This window comes from Schistosoma haematobium, chromosome 7 (genome assembly GCF_000699445.3).
Source record: "Schistosoma haematobium chromosome 7, whole genome shotgun sequence".
In the NCBI taxonomy this organism is placed as follows: domain Eukaryota; kingdom Metazoa; phylum Platyhelminthes; class Trematoda; order Strigeidida; family Schistosomatidae; genus Schistosoma; species Schistosoma haematobium.
In genome coordinates this window covers 17,591,182-17,607,598 of record NC_067202.1, presented here as the reverse complement: position 1 = coordinate 17,607,598, position 16,417 = coordinate 17,591,182, and the positions used below count along the sequence as shown (strand labels likewise).

Here is a 16,417-nt window from a genome sequence, read left to right as displayed (position 1 = left end):
TTCAAGATACGATATTCTCTCTATTAAATAAATGTCAACTAAGCTCAGCATGATAGGCAGTAAGTAATTTTGTTGTAACGCTGATTATTTTTCATACATGCGATTTTATTCTAATTGATAGTCCGAATAGGTGAACAATCAATAGGTGAATGGTTACATTTTCGACTAGGTCATTGTGCATTGGATTTAATGAATCTTCACTTGTACAAGTCTTGGTGTTCTTATTTCGCGTCGTAGGAATAAGCGAGGCGGATTAACAATGTGAGTAACAAACTATAAAATAAGAATTACACATGAAATGTAAGGATTATAAAACTAATTGCCGATTACCAACAACAAGTGCTCCTAATAAACAGAGAACACGTTTCAGTATCAGCGATACAGAATAAAATCAATCCGTTCACACAAGGGCAAGTAAAGGACAGTAATTTATTATGATGACGACCAAAAGGCAATACTAAGTAGGACAATATAGAAATATTAAGCAAAATCCCTAACGACGTCAAAGAGCTGATCACACATATAACGAAAATAATAATTACAAACAAAGCAAGGATAAACGAAATATACTCAAATACACAGAGAAACAGAGGTTACGGTGATTGATTGGAGTTGAACAATAACACCGTTGGATGCCTGTTCAGAGGTTTGTAGATTAAGCGTTCGCGCGGGACCGAAGGTCCTATGTTTGATTCCAGCGTGTGGGGTTATGGGAGTGCACTAATGATAAGTTGCCTGCTAGGACGGAGTACCCACCCAGTACTTGATGTTCAATGGTGGACTGACTTAGATCAGTTCATGATTTCAAAGAAGTAACATCATGTGTTTAAGAGCGTAACAAAGAAATTCTACCGCAAGGAACTTATTAGATTTGTAAATATATGTACACTGGAAGGATCTTACAACATCGACTGATGAGAGGTAAGTAAGCAAGTCGAAAATTAACTTGTAATAAGACTGTTCATTAGATAAACCTACGTCACTCATTAAAACACATAATCAACGGATTCTGACAACAACCCGCTTCAAGCACCGAACATTCGCTTTTCGTCCTTTCAGTTTCGTAAAAACACCTCCGCTGCAAAAAGACAGTGAGTAGAACTTCTCTGACAGTAGTTGTATGCACGTGGCCATGTGGGAGCATTTTGGGAGGGACAGCTGACTCTCTCCACTCTTAGGCATACCAGGGCATTTGGGGACTCATTAATCCCCAGTGACGTTCTAAATTGCAAACATATTTAAAACTATTCGCTCACAAAACCCTACCCCCTATTTATCCACTTAAATTCGGGAAGCGAATATTTTTATATTTAAAGATAGTCCAATGAATATCTGTGGATCCTACTATGAATGTATGAACTGAAACATGTAAGCAAACGTACTACATAACGATAACCAATTGAAAATTCGATTTGTCAGTAGAAAATTCTGATGACCAACAATTGAAAGACAAACTTATACAAACAATATACAGTTGTCCAATGATACATTCATAACAAATGTACATTTCTTTGAAGATATTCATTTGAAATGGGTTTTTTTTTACTATGCTCAAAAGTAGTTTAAAATTAAAGAAAGTGAAAGAATACAAAGGTTTATCAAAAAGAAGATATGTGAACTATGCGCAGATATTTAAAGATGATATAGAACCTTATACAGAAGAGTAGAATAGTATTATAAACATAGGAAACCAGATCAAAGAGTTTACAAACGTCACAATCTATGTTTTATAAACATATGAAAAATGAATGGTTTACCAAATTGAAAAGTGATTTTGGCATATCATTTACAAGCTTACACATCATTGTCTGAAGAACTATCATCATGTGATGTAGAATTTTCAGAGTCATTTGAAGATAATATGCTTGGTTTTTCTGGTAGTAAACCTTCAAGATATTCCATACGTTCATTGGCATCAGTTAAACAGAGACGTCGTGATTTCACACCTTTAAGTTTTGTACTTGGTAATTTTCGTTGATTTTTTGGTAATCGAAGTTCTGCAGTTTCATTTTCAGCATGTTCAATAAATTTAGATGTATTCCAAAATTTGATTGAAGAACTAGCCGGAAATGTTGATGCAATAATATTCTCTGTTGGATGAATAGACAGTGTCATACAATCTGCTCCGCTAGTGTCATTATTCGCTGTGTCTATATGATATCCAACACATCCAAGCAAACGATTTGGTAGGATATGCATAGCACTAAATTATAAAAGGAGAATTATGTGAAAATTATTTGAAAGCAACTGAGATACATGGAATACATTTCAAAACTTTGTTAATCAGTCAGTTAGAAGGAACATAAAAACAGTCACATAAGCATCGGTATAGGTTACATCACATCAGCACAGTTGATGAGCACCAGAGTGACAAAAGTAGTAATATCAGTGGTGATAGAAAGGATCAGATATAAATGATGTGATTCAAGAAGAGATAATAGATCCGTAGAATAAAAAGTGGATAACAATTTTGAAACAAAGCTAGAGGTAGATAGGGTTAATGGTCCTGAGCTTTCACCTAACGTCTTCTCTAACCCATAGTCACGATAATTGTGAACCTACTAACATGGATCAGATCAAGAGTTAATGACTTTATGATGTTATGCCTTGACTTAGCCATGTCTAGGTGGTTTTTCGTTGAGACTATAATTTATGGACAACCTTTAAGAGACAATAAAATGACCTTGAGAACCCACCTACTTACTAGGGGTCAGAAGGGGGTTAAAGATTAGTATAAGAAATTATAATTAAGATTGAAAGCTAAAAGTTAGGGTTCCCATCACGAATCGACATCAAATATAATGCCGAAATGCTATATAACCATATGTATAAATGAATGTCTCACCAAAATTCAGGGACTTATTATTTTTAATTTCATTGATTTGTCCACCCCAATAGTTGAGGATCAATAATCTCATTCAACGATTTGCTATCTATGGCTGGTACTCTGATTCTAATCCAAATATTGCTTACCAAGTGGCTTCAACACACGTGATCAATCCACTGAAGAAACCTATTATCGAATACGAATAACTTATGAATATTGTCTGTAGGAAGCGTAGATGTTTGCTTTTTTCCAGAAACATGTTGTCAATATGTATTTATGAGTAATAACTAATTGTCTTTTTATGAGTTTGACGACTCTGAGTATGAAGTTTCTCTTTTATCTCTTGGAGTTAAACACTGGACTGGTTGAAAGAGAAGGAAAAAAACGATACTAGATGGTTGAGAGTAATCCCTTGGGGTTTAATTTGAAATACGCTTTTTACCAACAATTTGTTCAGCTATGTTTCACTGAAGACAGGTACACATTCATACACAAATACACACAAACAAAATCTCACCTTACAACTCCATCATCAGTGGCTACTGCAACAATATCTTCTGTAATTTTGACTATTTTCTCCACAGAATTTCCACCAGAAACAGCTGTTCTAGCCTGACCTTGTTTAGATGGTCGAAGAGGATGTATAGGGAAACGATCGCATATATTTCCGAATTCATTCCAACTGAACACAGAAATCACACCTTCATCGGTGCCGACAAGAACTTTTGTATTATTCTAGGGGTATAAAAAGGTGAACATTCCAAATTTAGAAACTGGCAAATATAATGAACATTGTATGATTGTGGATCAGTTAAACGTAGCGTAGAATATGACAAGACGCTGGAAATCCGCTTGTTCATGATTAAATCCCTTTAACACTTCTTGATATTCCTTTTATCGCCAATACCAACCCATCTCCTACGACTGTATCTCCATGCATCAATAACAGTTGTGAGTCATTGAAGCGCACTACTGGAGAGCTTCATACTAGCATGGAACCCCAAATGAAATCAAGAAGTAACGAATAGAACCTACAAAATAGACTGTTATATCTTGTAACTTGGGTATATGAGGGCCCAACATTATTTCGCGAGGGAGGATAAACTCGGAAAATTTAAAACCCGGATATCTAATGGTAACTTTTGGGATCCATTATGGACCAATACTATACGTATATTTTTATTGTACAGTTGTTATGTTTCCCACTTATTATGAGCTTTGTTTTGACCCATGATTTATTTATTTTAACACATAGATATTGGTAGAAGGAGGCACCAAATACATATGCGCCACACAGATCTCATTTGATATGTGTGAGGGCTGCGATACTGCCCGGCTGCTCAGACCGAAGCTATTATTATACCATTTACCATTCTTGAATTATGCCCTGTCTATTAATTACTACCCCCTCATTCACAGCCACATCTGGCTAATTCTTGTACAAATGTTGTTTCCTCTTTTATTGGTGCGATGTGGTCTGTTTGATTGGTATATAAACTCAGTATGTTTGAAATATGATGATTCATATCACAGAGGCCGAGATTGGTGTTCTGGACTTAACTTGCTGGGCTAGGCAGGAAGCAGAACCAATAAGGACTCTAGACTGCTCGTACGGGTTTACGCGTCATTGATCCGATCGATAAGTCACTGCTCCCTAATTGGTGATCACAAGATATGACATAGACCGATCTCAAAAAACTCTTCAACTAAAACCACAATGGTTAGCTCATTGGTGACTTGTTTTAAAATGTTTCTGAATTTTTAGTAAGATGTCATGACCAGTGTCTAGAAATATCTGTAGTGAAACAGTCATCACTAATTGGTACTAAATGATAGTTGTGCTATGTTGGAAATTGGTATGAGGTTGAAATTGTTCCACAGGGCCCAAAAGCCTAAGTGGTTCTAGTGGTTAAATACTCATTGTTAGACCTGAAGATGCCGAGTTCGATACCTGATGGAAATGTGGATGTGTACTGCCGAAGAGTCTCGTGATAAGAGAGAACAGCTATTCATTGCTCTCGCGTTTTCAATGGCACCCCAACTGAGACATATCGGTAAAGAATGAAGCCTATAAACTTAAATACATACCCACAAAACTCCCTTCAAAACGACTATTCTATCATTTCTTAAAATGTGTGCTGTAAAATTAAGTAAATAACAGCGTGTAATTGGTTCGAAGATCTTAATCTGACGGATCAAATTAAATGTAAAATCTTGAAACTAAAAGGCAATGAACAAATGTGTGGTATGTAATCAAAGGTTGAATGAAAAGTGAATTAAGAATGCAAACTGAATAATGAGCACTCTCTACAAACCTTCCAAACCAACCATGAGATCGTGTAGGCGCTGGTGACTGAAACCAAGAGGAAATTCTCGGAGCTGCAGTAAGGATCCACGACCAATAATTTTCAACTGTGTCGTGAGTGGGGGTGAGACACGTACCGTTAACGGCAAAGGATTATGGTTGGATAATATCGAAAAATAACTAAGGTTAATAATGCAAACATTTGGATAGCTACTCAGTGGACAAGGATAGGCGCTAGCCGCGAGGCTTGCAGGTCTAGAAATTTGATTTCTAGAGGAGTCAGTAATGAGCGCTTCTAAGGAGTCACATACTAGAACAAAAAAGCTACCTGGTACTCTATGATTCTACAATGGTGAACCAACTCCTACACAAAAGAAAGCAGTTATGACGTTGGATCGATCGTATAATATGGTAAAAACAAATTTTGAAAAACGGAACGCAATCACAAAGGGAATGAAAACGACAGAAAATTTGTTTATCATACTGTTGAATTTGTAACTCAAAATGTTTTAGGTGGGTCACATAGAAATGTCACCTGCTATGAAGAATGCAAGTCATAGAAAAGTAGTTACTGATAAGCACTAAGTAGTGTATTGTAAAATGCATAAAAAAGACGAGGTAATAGAGGGATGAAAATAGGAAACAATGAACAAATTTAACAGACAATATTGAATTTCTACTTTGTCTTTATCTCTCAAAATTACGAAGGAATCTGTTAGAAGACATTAATAAATGGGGAAAACACCATAATACAACTTCATAAACTTTGACATAGTTTCTTAGTATGAGAATAGAAAGGTGTACTAGCAGTGAAGCGACATGAGACGTCAGTAATTATCAATTCGCGTAGACAACTATTGGAAAACGGGAAACATGTCAAAATTCCAGATTTATGAAATTCAAAGAATATCAGAGAATTTCTAGGAGTACGGGATTTAGACCGATTGGCAACCGAAAAACATGCCAGTTTGTCAACACATATGAATGATGTCAATCAGTCAAAAGGTCAGAGGTCGAGTTAATGACCATGTGCACTATTGGTTTGGAATCAGGGTTTTCCAAATTCTCTAGATAGATCCTCCATATCCATCAACCGAGTTAAAGCGCCCACCGGATATTCGCCATCCGTCCTCTCGATTTCGGAAACAACACCCGCGCCACGAGAATGCAGTGATTAGGCCTTCCCTGGCAATGGCTGTATACGCGTGGCCATGTGAGAGCATTTGGAGAGGGAGAGCTGACTCTCCCCAACCTCGGTCGTACAAGGGCATTTGGGGGCCCTGATGGAACAAAAGGCGTATGAACCTATCGTTGATCACCGGCTACCATGGGACTGCATCTCCTAAAGTTGCGTCGCTGCCTTGTGGATTAGATCTTTAGGTCAAAGGCACAGGGTGTGGATCCCTAAGAAAACCACCTGTCTTGGTTTGGGCGCCCAGGCAGTATTTTAGCCCTTACATAAATCGAATAACGAAGTGTGGTGCATATATATTTGGTGCCTCCTTGTACCAGTGTTTATGTATTTAAATAAACAAATAAATGAACGGCTTAATTACTGAGATCACCACTTCATATTTCATACAAGAATAATTTTACAAATGTTCTGTAATAATTACTTACTTTAACAACAGTTAAGGTACGTGCACTAAATCCAAGTGTTTCTGAAGACATTTCAAAACGTCGACGTCGTATATTATACACTGCTAAAGTTCCATCATCAACTGCGGCTAACAAAGTTCCATGAGAATCATTCGATGATACAGCCATTTCATTGATAGAATTGAAAAAATCATCAAATTTATTTTCAAGATCTGGAGTCATGACTGAAACTGGACCTGACTTCCTTGCATCCCACATCTAATAATAGACAAACAATACATGCACACATATACATATAAATACATAATATCGTAAAACCATACATTATCAGTGCTACAACCTATTTCATTTGAAAACAGATAGATGCCTTGGTACGGCCGAGAGTGGGGAGAGTTAGCACTCCCTCTCAAAATGCTCTCACATGTCCACACGTGTACAGTCATTACCAGAGAAGTCCTACTCACTGCCTTCTCGCACCACGGGTGCTGCTTACGAAATTGAGAGGACGGAAAGTGAATACTTGGCGTTTTAACCGGGTTGGTGGACATAGAGAGTCCATCTAGTGGGGTTGGAAAACCTTGATTTCAAACCAATGGTGCACATGGGATCCAGGATCCTGAGGGGACATATGGTGTATGAACCAATTGTTGGTAACCAGCTACCATGGAACTGCATCTTCTGACCCTGCTCCACTGCCTTGTGGATCAAACCTTTAGGCCGAAGGCTTGGGTTGGTGTCTGATGAAATCTCAGCACGGATTCGAAAAGCTCGCTTGGCTTTTGCCAACTTACGTCACCTATGGCAAAGACGAGATATCCGTCTATCAATAAAAGGACGAGTATACTGCGCGGCAATCCGTTCTGTTTTAATTTACGGCAGCGAAACATGGTCATTAAGAGTAGAAGACACTCGTAAGCTACTAGTAGTTGACCACAGATGCCTTACAAATATTGCTCGCATCTGCTGGGATCACCGGGTAAGTAATAGTGAGGTTAGACACAGGGTATTAGGGAATGATGGTAAATCAGTCGATGAGGTTGTGAATCTTCATCGACTGAGATGGTTGGGCCACGTGTTACGTATGCCCGAACACCGTTTACCACGATGCGCAATGCTAACCGGTGTTCGGGATGGTTGGAAGAAAGTTAGGGGCGGCCAAACCAAAACGTGGCATCAGTGCTTGAAGTCACGAAATTCTAATCTGAGCCATGTTGGTAGATGCAGACTACTTGATTGGGGCCCGCGTGACTATCGTAACCAATGGTTGGAGACTCTTGGTGACATGGCTCAGAATCGATCACAATGGCGTCGGTGTATACACTCTCTGTCTTCCCTTAAACTAAGAGATTAAAATCGCTTCACATCTTTCTTTCTATGAACTAATTCTTTCTTCCTGTACTATATCCTTATATGCAATCTTTCTTTTATATATTACCACCATTGAATTAACTACTTTTATGAATCCGGTGTCCATCTTGTTGTGTTAATGAGGTACGGCAACTTGGACCGATCCATATATGTGCCTGGCCCTACGTTGTAGCTGACTGACTGACTTGGGGTGTAACCCCCTGAGAAAACCACCTGATTCTGTTTTGGTGCCCGAGCAGTATCCCAGTGGTCACACAAATCAAGTGACTTGAATGTCGTATATGTATTCGGTGCCCCTTTGTACCAATATTTATGAGTTCAAATAAATAAATGTCTGATAACTGAAGCGACCAGGTTAAGACACATAGCTTAGTATACTAAGTTTTGAGTAAAATTTGTTGTTTGAAGGTTATATACACAATCCGAACTGGTTAAGCAACCGAATTTCTCGACTACTTTAGCTACAGGTGTTAGATAGTTGGATGGAATTAACAAGAGTCACTGAACATGTATATTGCGTTGATTTATACTTAGCAAAATGTATTTGGAATATATATACTGAGTGACACTGGTTTGAATCCCACGGAGGTTGATTTCCTACAAAACTGAATACGCACCTAGCTGGTGAGTGTCAATCAGTAAGAAATACATATTAAGGCTTTTTGATATTGTTTTCAATCACCTAATACCAACGTAGAGTGCAATATTAAGTCAACTGCGTTAGTGAATACACTAAAACGTGATTGGTAGGATTCGATCTGAAATAAGGGTGACTCTATAACATAGTGTAACTCATTTATTATTCATATATTTGACTTTGGACCGCATCTTAATTCCCACACCTCAATACTATTAACATGTTGTTGCCACGTTAGTCCCCAAACATTTTCAGTTCAGATGGGCCAGTTTTAATAAGTGTAAAGTAGAAACACGCTCGCCGACGCGTTGTACCCTCGACCTTAGGTAACCAGACGAACAATACGACGCTGTTTCACCCTGCACATGAACCTGTAAGTGATTATTGAGTAGCATTATAATAATTATTCTTTTGCCAAATTCTAACCGGTTGTATATATTATGTTTGATAAAACTTAATCACAGCAATCAAATAAAATCCAATCTATCAAGTTATGTAAGTAAAGTATACAAAAGACAACGAATTACTTTGATAATTCCATTTTCATCACCTGTAACCCACTGTCCGTGTTCTAGAACTAAAACACTAGATATTTGTGATTTTTCATGAGCTTGAAAACATGCCCAAGTTTGTTTTTCAGAAATCACATCGTGTACTTTTAAGCCACTTTGACTGGAAGCCGAAATTAATAAATTTTGAGTTTTAGGGAAAAAAGACAAGCATCGAATAGTTTTATGCCAACGTTTCTGAAGTAACGCCTTTGTTCGATCCACGTAATCAAATCTAAAATACTGTCAAGTATTACAATAAGAATTAACTTACATACGAATTCTTCCATTACATGTCCCGACTGCAAGTAGAATCTTATCACCAACAGTCGCGAAGTCAGTACAACTGATGCCATCCAGACCGATCTTGAGATCTAGTTGATTAGAAGGATCCATCATAAATTATAATCAAGATGACTGACACCAGGAAGAATAATATTCTTACAGCTTATAGTCGAGATATAAAAAAATTGACTGCCGTTGTAGTCAGTGGTAAGTTAAGGAGCTTTAATGAATTAAATCAACAGCATGTAAGTAAGCGATGTTTATTATTTCATAGACGTAGCTTGTATTTGCTCTGCTCAGGAATATAGTTATTTCATAACATGCACTATCTGGACGTAGATCCAACCAACGAAGATCCAACAATCTAAAAGACAGAATAACAGGATCGAATGCACGATAATGATAGTAATAAGCGAAGCAACCACGTTACACTACACATACTTATTAAATAGGTAATAGATTTTGAGTCTGTCATTTTAAGAAGATACACGCAAACACAAATAGTGGCTAATATAAAACTGAATAGACGGCCTTTGATAGCACCTCGTGGTTTAACTGAGGAAATCATTATCGTTCAATTGGACTCTTTGTGGATAAACAAACTATTAGCACTCTCGATACACTGCAATCAGTCGAACTCTTTATTACTTACGGCTTATGCAATTTTACCTAACTCAACGATCACACTAAGCTTTATCTTTTCAAAAGCTACTAAGTTAATTTACTGGGTTTTCTTTATACTGCTTACTGGTCTTTTGACTGAGCTAAGTATAATTTTACTGTACTAAACGCATAGAATTATGTTTTCAGTATTGTGTGAAAAAATCAGTTAATTAGGTATTTCCTTACGTTCGAATGACGCTGCAATTCCAAGAAACATTACTAAATTCTCGTATTGTTTAGATTTTGTTTTAATTAGTTATCTATAAACAACGACGAAACTGAAGTGTTGGTCCAAGTTGTCACATTCCATATCATCGAAACGAGAAATCAAAAGGATGAATATCTGAACAATGAAAACAAAAGCCTTAATCAGAGAAAAACAAGACTAGGAGAAAGTGTGAACGGGAAGAAAGAATAATATAGTGGAATACAGGCAAATTTTGAAATTTAAATGAAAGTTGAGTGTGAATATGTGTCACTGACATGGATTTTGAGACATGGCTACGCAGGCTTCTAAGCATTAATTGTGATACTGTCTAGTGTTTATTTCAGGTAAAAAAACTCATCCATTTTTTGTTTTTGGATTTTTAAGAGTGGAAAACTAAGTACATTAATCGTAAGAAAGTTATTTGACAAGCAGGATTGTTTGGTTGAGTTAAAAAAAAATAGGTAATTAGTGAAAATACCATCGAAACTGTTAATACAAACTTGTTTGTGGAAAATCTAGGTGCCGAAAAGTTAAGGGAATGCTTTTTTATCGAGGATATCAGTCTCAAGTATCTGAGATTTATTATGTTCAACTAGCCAGTCAGTCAGCTACAACGAAGGACCAGGCACATATATACAGTGGTTGAAGTTTCCATTACCTCATTAGCACAAGATGAACACTAAATCCATAGAAGCAGTTACTTCAATGGTAGTAATATATATAAATATTATTTTTATTTATTTGAACACAAATATTGCTACAAAGGAGCACCGAATACATATACGACACACAAGCAACTTGATTTGTGTGTGGGCTTTGATACTCCCCGGGTGCCCAAAACCGATGCAGTTGATTTTCTTGAAGCCACTCCTCAGTCCTTTTACTAAGAAGTCTAATCCGCAAGGAAGTGAGCAACGTTAGGTGATGAGGTCCCATGGTATTTGGTCACCAACAATAAGTTCATGCACCATTTATTCTTCTAGAGTCCTGGAGCTCATATCAGAGTTTTCCAACAATCCCTAGGTAGACTCTCCGTATCCACCAACCCTGTTAAAGCGCCGGATATTTGCTTCCCGTCCTCTCAATTTCGTAGACAACACCATCACTTCAAGAGGGCAGTGAGTAGAACTTCCAGTGGAGTGGCTATATACGTGTGGCCATGTGAAAGCATTTGGAGAGGGAGAGCCGACTCTATCCTCCCTCGGCCGTACCAGGTTATTTGAAGGTCATATATGATACAGGGAGAAAGAATTAGTTCGAAAGTCCAACTAACTACAGAGTAGCTTTTCCAGGATATTAGAGTTTCGATAAAGATACACTTTTCGAAATCTGTTCTATTCTTATTTGCACGGGGAAAAATTGAAGTCCTTGTCTTAACTATGAATTAGACATACTAAGGAAGATTCAGAGAAGTAGTAGCTAAAATCTTTAATATGCCTTTTGATCCAGCTTGCAAAGGGTCGTTCTGCTTCATACTTCCTTCAACTTTTGGAAGGTTAATATATACTGTTTTGTAAGCGTCTTGCATACTTAAAGATTTTGAAATTGATGTGTTTGGTTTTTACACTAAGTACTAATCATCTGAGGAGATAATTTCTGCAAAATCCAAACCTGAAAGTTGAACCACTAAGGCCTGGTTGTGTTTTGCAAGGAGTTGCACACCAATCGAATTATTTACCAGGACAGAGCCTTATTTGTGTAGCAACAAAAAGATAATACAGCAGTTAGTTAAACACGTTTGTCAGAATATAACATAGAAAAAACTGACAGCCGAAAGTATGAACTAGTTTTATGGAATTATGAAACGGGAAGATTGATTTTTAATGAAATTCCTTTTTCTCGTAACGGTTAGTCCGTTTCGACCATATGAGTAGACAAGAAACAGTAGACTTGTTTAGCAAGTATTCCAGGATTGTCCATATTCAGTAACACTGAGACTTCCAAGTATTTATCAGTAGGTTACAAACTAATACAGTTTAAGGGTGATGTAAATTGCAAATCTAGTCGAGTACGTAAGCATAATTGTGAATTAATATCACGAATTAAGATATGTTTATTCAAAAACCTTACTAAGTGCATTGATTGTCCACCAGGTTTCGATTATTATTACTAGGTAGTCCACCAGTTTATCTAGACAAGCATTTTCTTAATCAATTTACTTTTCACACAGAATTTCGTTTACAATTTATTGATAAGTTTAGAGTGACAATTATCTGGCAAGACCGCAGACCTCATCGAGAAACAGCTAAGAGCAATTTGAATAAGCGTGGAAACACACATGACAACTAAGAACTATACTAAACATACAAAAAGACAGTTGAATGCTGCATTTTTCGTGTTAGTAAGAGTTAATAATGGACACTTTATTAGGTGCACCATGGTGACACCAATAACACCTCACTTCACATCTAATGCAACGCGTTCGTGCCAATAGACCTGTAAAAGCTCCTGGACATGAAATAAGTAAGAATTTAATCTGTGGCTATGGGCAACGTTAAATGTCGATAACACGCCGCATCGCCAATTTTAAATGAACACCAAACAATTTCAAGGTCTTATGAAATCAAGTAATTACTGTGATAAATTTACGAAAATTTCAATCAATTTTTCTTGTTTTCGAAGGAGTCCCAGGCACTTCAAAATACGTCTTATGTTCCCGAAGGTTTATCTCAAGTCAACTTTGTTTTTTGCTTAGACGAATTGGTGGACAGTGTATTACTTGGTGCCTGAATCCTGTTGATCGGAGTTTTTCTTGATTATGGGAAAGTACAGCAACTAATACACTCACAATCGGTTCTCAGACTGCTTCCTTAGCTGAAATTCACCATGATTTCCCATAAGTAAATTGGATATAGACCGAAAACCCTAAAATATGGATTAATTACCCAAAAATAGTGATTTTATAGTTAAGGATATACTTGTCCACGCACCGCTAGGAAATAGCGACCGTGATACGGTCATGTTTAAAATGGTCAAAAACGACGTGCTTTGGAGGGATGAGTAAGCCTTCTACCTTAGCTACACAAGAGCAGACTACACGATGATGAGGGAGTGTCTTCAATACACCCCATGGCCACGAGACTGGTAGAGGCTAACAACGAGTGACCACTGAGAGATAGTAAAGGATTTAGTTCATAATGCGATCCTACACAACATACCTTAGGCAAAATTACAACCCAGTAAAATATCCCGGGCTACAAGTAGCACAAAGCACTTGTAGGAAGCAAAATAAAGAGTCTTTATTTATTTATTTTATTTGGACACGTAAATATTGGTACAAGAGTGCGCCAAATATATATGTACCACAGAAAACAATGAGAATTTAAAGAGAAGGGACAAGTGGAAAGTCTCCCTAGTTGATTCTGATTGTAGCACTCAACTGACATTGAAAAATAGATGCAACATGTAAGTCTGGCAATATAAGAAGCGTTTTCAGGCCGACATAGCAACCAAAATACGAACTAATCCTATATATTTCTGTAGGTTCATGACTGAAGGAAAACCTACAGTTCAGGGCATCTGTGCTCCTAAAGGGCCTGATGGTGAGGACTCTACCAGCCAAAAGATGGCAGAGAACTGTAAAGCAAACTTCATCGACCAGTTAAATCAAGACTACGCAAGCGCGGAACACTTCTCAGTTCTAATGCCGTAGGTATGGTATGTGCTTTGCGCCTTCGAAGTGCAAAGTACTTGTACAAGACTGGCAGGACTTTGGCGCCTTCGTGATGTTAGTCTGGCCGCAAAAGGCCGGATCTACAATGCGTCGGTGAGAGCAGTTTTGCTCTATGCTTGTGAAACCTGGCCTCTCCGAGTTGAGGACGTTAGACGACTCCCTGTGTTTGATCATCGTTGTCTCCGAAGGATTGCTGACATCCAGTGGCAACACCATGTTAGTAATGCAGAGGTTCGGCATCGTGTGTTTGGGCGCAGAGACGATAATTCAATTGGTGTCACCATCTTGAAACACCGACTTCGGTGACTTGGACACGTTCTACGAATGTCGTCCCGGAGAATTCCACGGCGTACATTATTTGCCGACGCTGAGACTGGTTGGAAAAAGCGGAGAGGTGGACAGTATATGACATGGTGTCGTGGTATGAAAGAAATCTTCGAAAGGCTAGCTTATGTCGGTTCTTCTCGACTCCCTGGTTGGGGTTCGAGAGATGGTGCGACACAGTGGCTAGAGACGTTATCAGATATGGCTCAGAATAGAAGCCAGTGGCGATCCTGCTGTAATCTTTTACTTTCTTCATAAAAAGTGGTTGCTCCCTCCTTAACTGTAAGATTTCTTCTGGTTGTACCTTTTCGTTTCCTCCATTATTATTATTACACTGCCTTACACTAATCTGTACGTTATTGTTTTCTTACGCTCCTTACTTTTTTTCCTCTTCTCTTCAAATTCCCATGGTATTGTGTGGCGCATATGTGTTCAAATAAATAAATAAATGCCAGTTGAGGTTTTGGGAAATTTTCAACTATCTTGCGGATTAGTATTGGTAAAACTAAAATCCCAACACCCAGAAAAGTCACCAGAATTTGACGACATCTGCCCCACATTCCTGAAACACTGCCTGGAATCCACCAGCGCACTGATATGTGACATTTTCGGGCACTTATTAAAGTCACATTAACTATTCGAAGGATTGAAATAGGCTACGTTCTCTCCGATCTTCATAAAGAAGATAGAGAAGACCCAGTATGATTTTTATCAGCAGTATTACTCCTGGTACTGTCGAATTTAATGGAAAGACTGACCAATGAATTAATGGTAGAGTACATGGATAAAAATAATGTCATCCGTAATGTCCAACATGGGTTCAGTAAAGACAGGTCGTGCCCGTCTAGTCTCTCCATAACATGGGAGAGCTGGACAACCTGCTGGTTCATGAATTATTTCTCAACGTCTCAAACGTTTTTGACGCAGTTACGCATTTACTGCTCAGAAAATGTTTTAGCGATTAGTTCTACCAGCCTATTTCTATCTTGGCTCCAAAACCACCTAAAGAACTAGATGTTCCGTACCAAAATTAATATAGTGCACACGAGTTGGATGGTTTCAACAAACAAGGATCTTAGGTCCACTCCTCTTCCTGACGTTTACCAAATGACCTGTTAGATACAATAAGCTCATCGTCACTAATTTATGCAGTCGATGCAAAGATTCGGAAGTTCATAACAGAGCGGAAAGGATTCACTTGAGCTTCGAAAGTACCTTACAACAGTGGGAAAAATGGCCAGAGGACACTGAGTCCAAACGTAACCTTTCAAGATGTCATGTCATGAAAATTCTGCCTCATCAAACACAAAGAACTTATATCGTTCACCGAAATCTACTCTCGACTGTCTCGTCAGTTTGAGTAGTATGTCTAGTGACCACGTAGAGCGTAGACACCAGCTCAAACCACATTGAGTATACAGACAAGACTCCCCACTTTGTGCGAGGACAGATTGGCGTAACCACCTCGGAGCTGTTCTTGAAATTGTTTAAAACGTACGCACGGCTCTACAGTTCCCACAGTATTGTTGAACGTCCTCTTTCCAAAATAGATATAAATATCTTAGACCATGTACAGGGACAAGCAAACAAGGATAAAACATACATCTTACGAAGAAGGATTTCAACACCTAGGATTATTCTTGTTGAGCTACAGGGGAATAAAACGTGATTTATCAGTGGCACATAAAATATTAAGTATGCCAAGTCGCCTCAACACGAGTATGTTGACAGGCCACCGCCACCACCGCGCTTCTCGAGGCAACCCTCAAAAATTGTACACCAAGGAGCAAACATCCATCAGTGGATAGCTTTACGGAGAGACTTGACAAACACGTAATCACTCAAGGATTACTGTCTTTCTCTTGGAATATCTGTCTTTGATGTACCTTTCATATATGACCACTGTTATCATTATCACATGGCAGTAACTACTTCCTATCACCCTCATCGTCATCTCAGTTTTTTCTCTTACTCTTTAAA

At 38.1% G+C, this 16,417-nt stretch overlaps 1 protein-coding gene across 2 annotated transcripts; it reads right to left on the bottom strand.

The window, feature by feature from the left end:
- Positions 1-634: 634 nt before the first annotated feature.
- Positions 635-12,972, bottom strand: WDR55_1 (WD domain repeat-containing protein 55). Of its 2 annotated transcripts, none has more exons than XM_051218137.1 (6): positions 12,511-12,972; positions 9,559-9,933; positions 9,264-9,527; positions 6,753-6,989; positions 3,345-3,562; positions 635-2,203 (listed from the first exon to the last, which is right to left on the bottom strand). In XM_051218137.1, the coding sequence occupies exons 4-6, from the start codon at positions 6,987-6,989 to the stop codon at positions 1,795-1,797; spliced, it is 864 nt and encodes a 287-aa protein (XP_051064577.1). In that variant the 5' UTR covers positions 9,264-9,527; positions 9,559-9,933; positions 12,511-12,972; the 3' UTR covers positions 635-1,794. The 2 variants fall into 2 exon arrangements, with proteins under 2 accessions (XP_051064577.1, XP_012795281.1); XM_012939827.3 differs by having other exon boundaries at positions 9,264-9,519; positions 12,842-12,972.
- Positions 12,973-16,417: the final 3,445 nt, after the last annotated feature.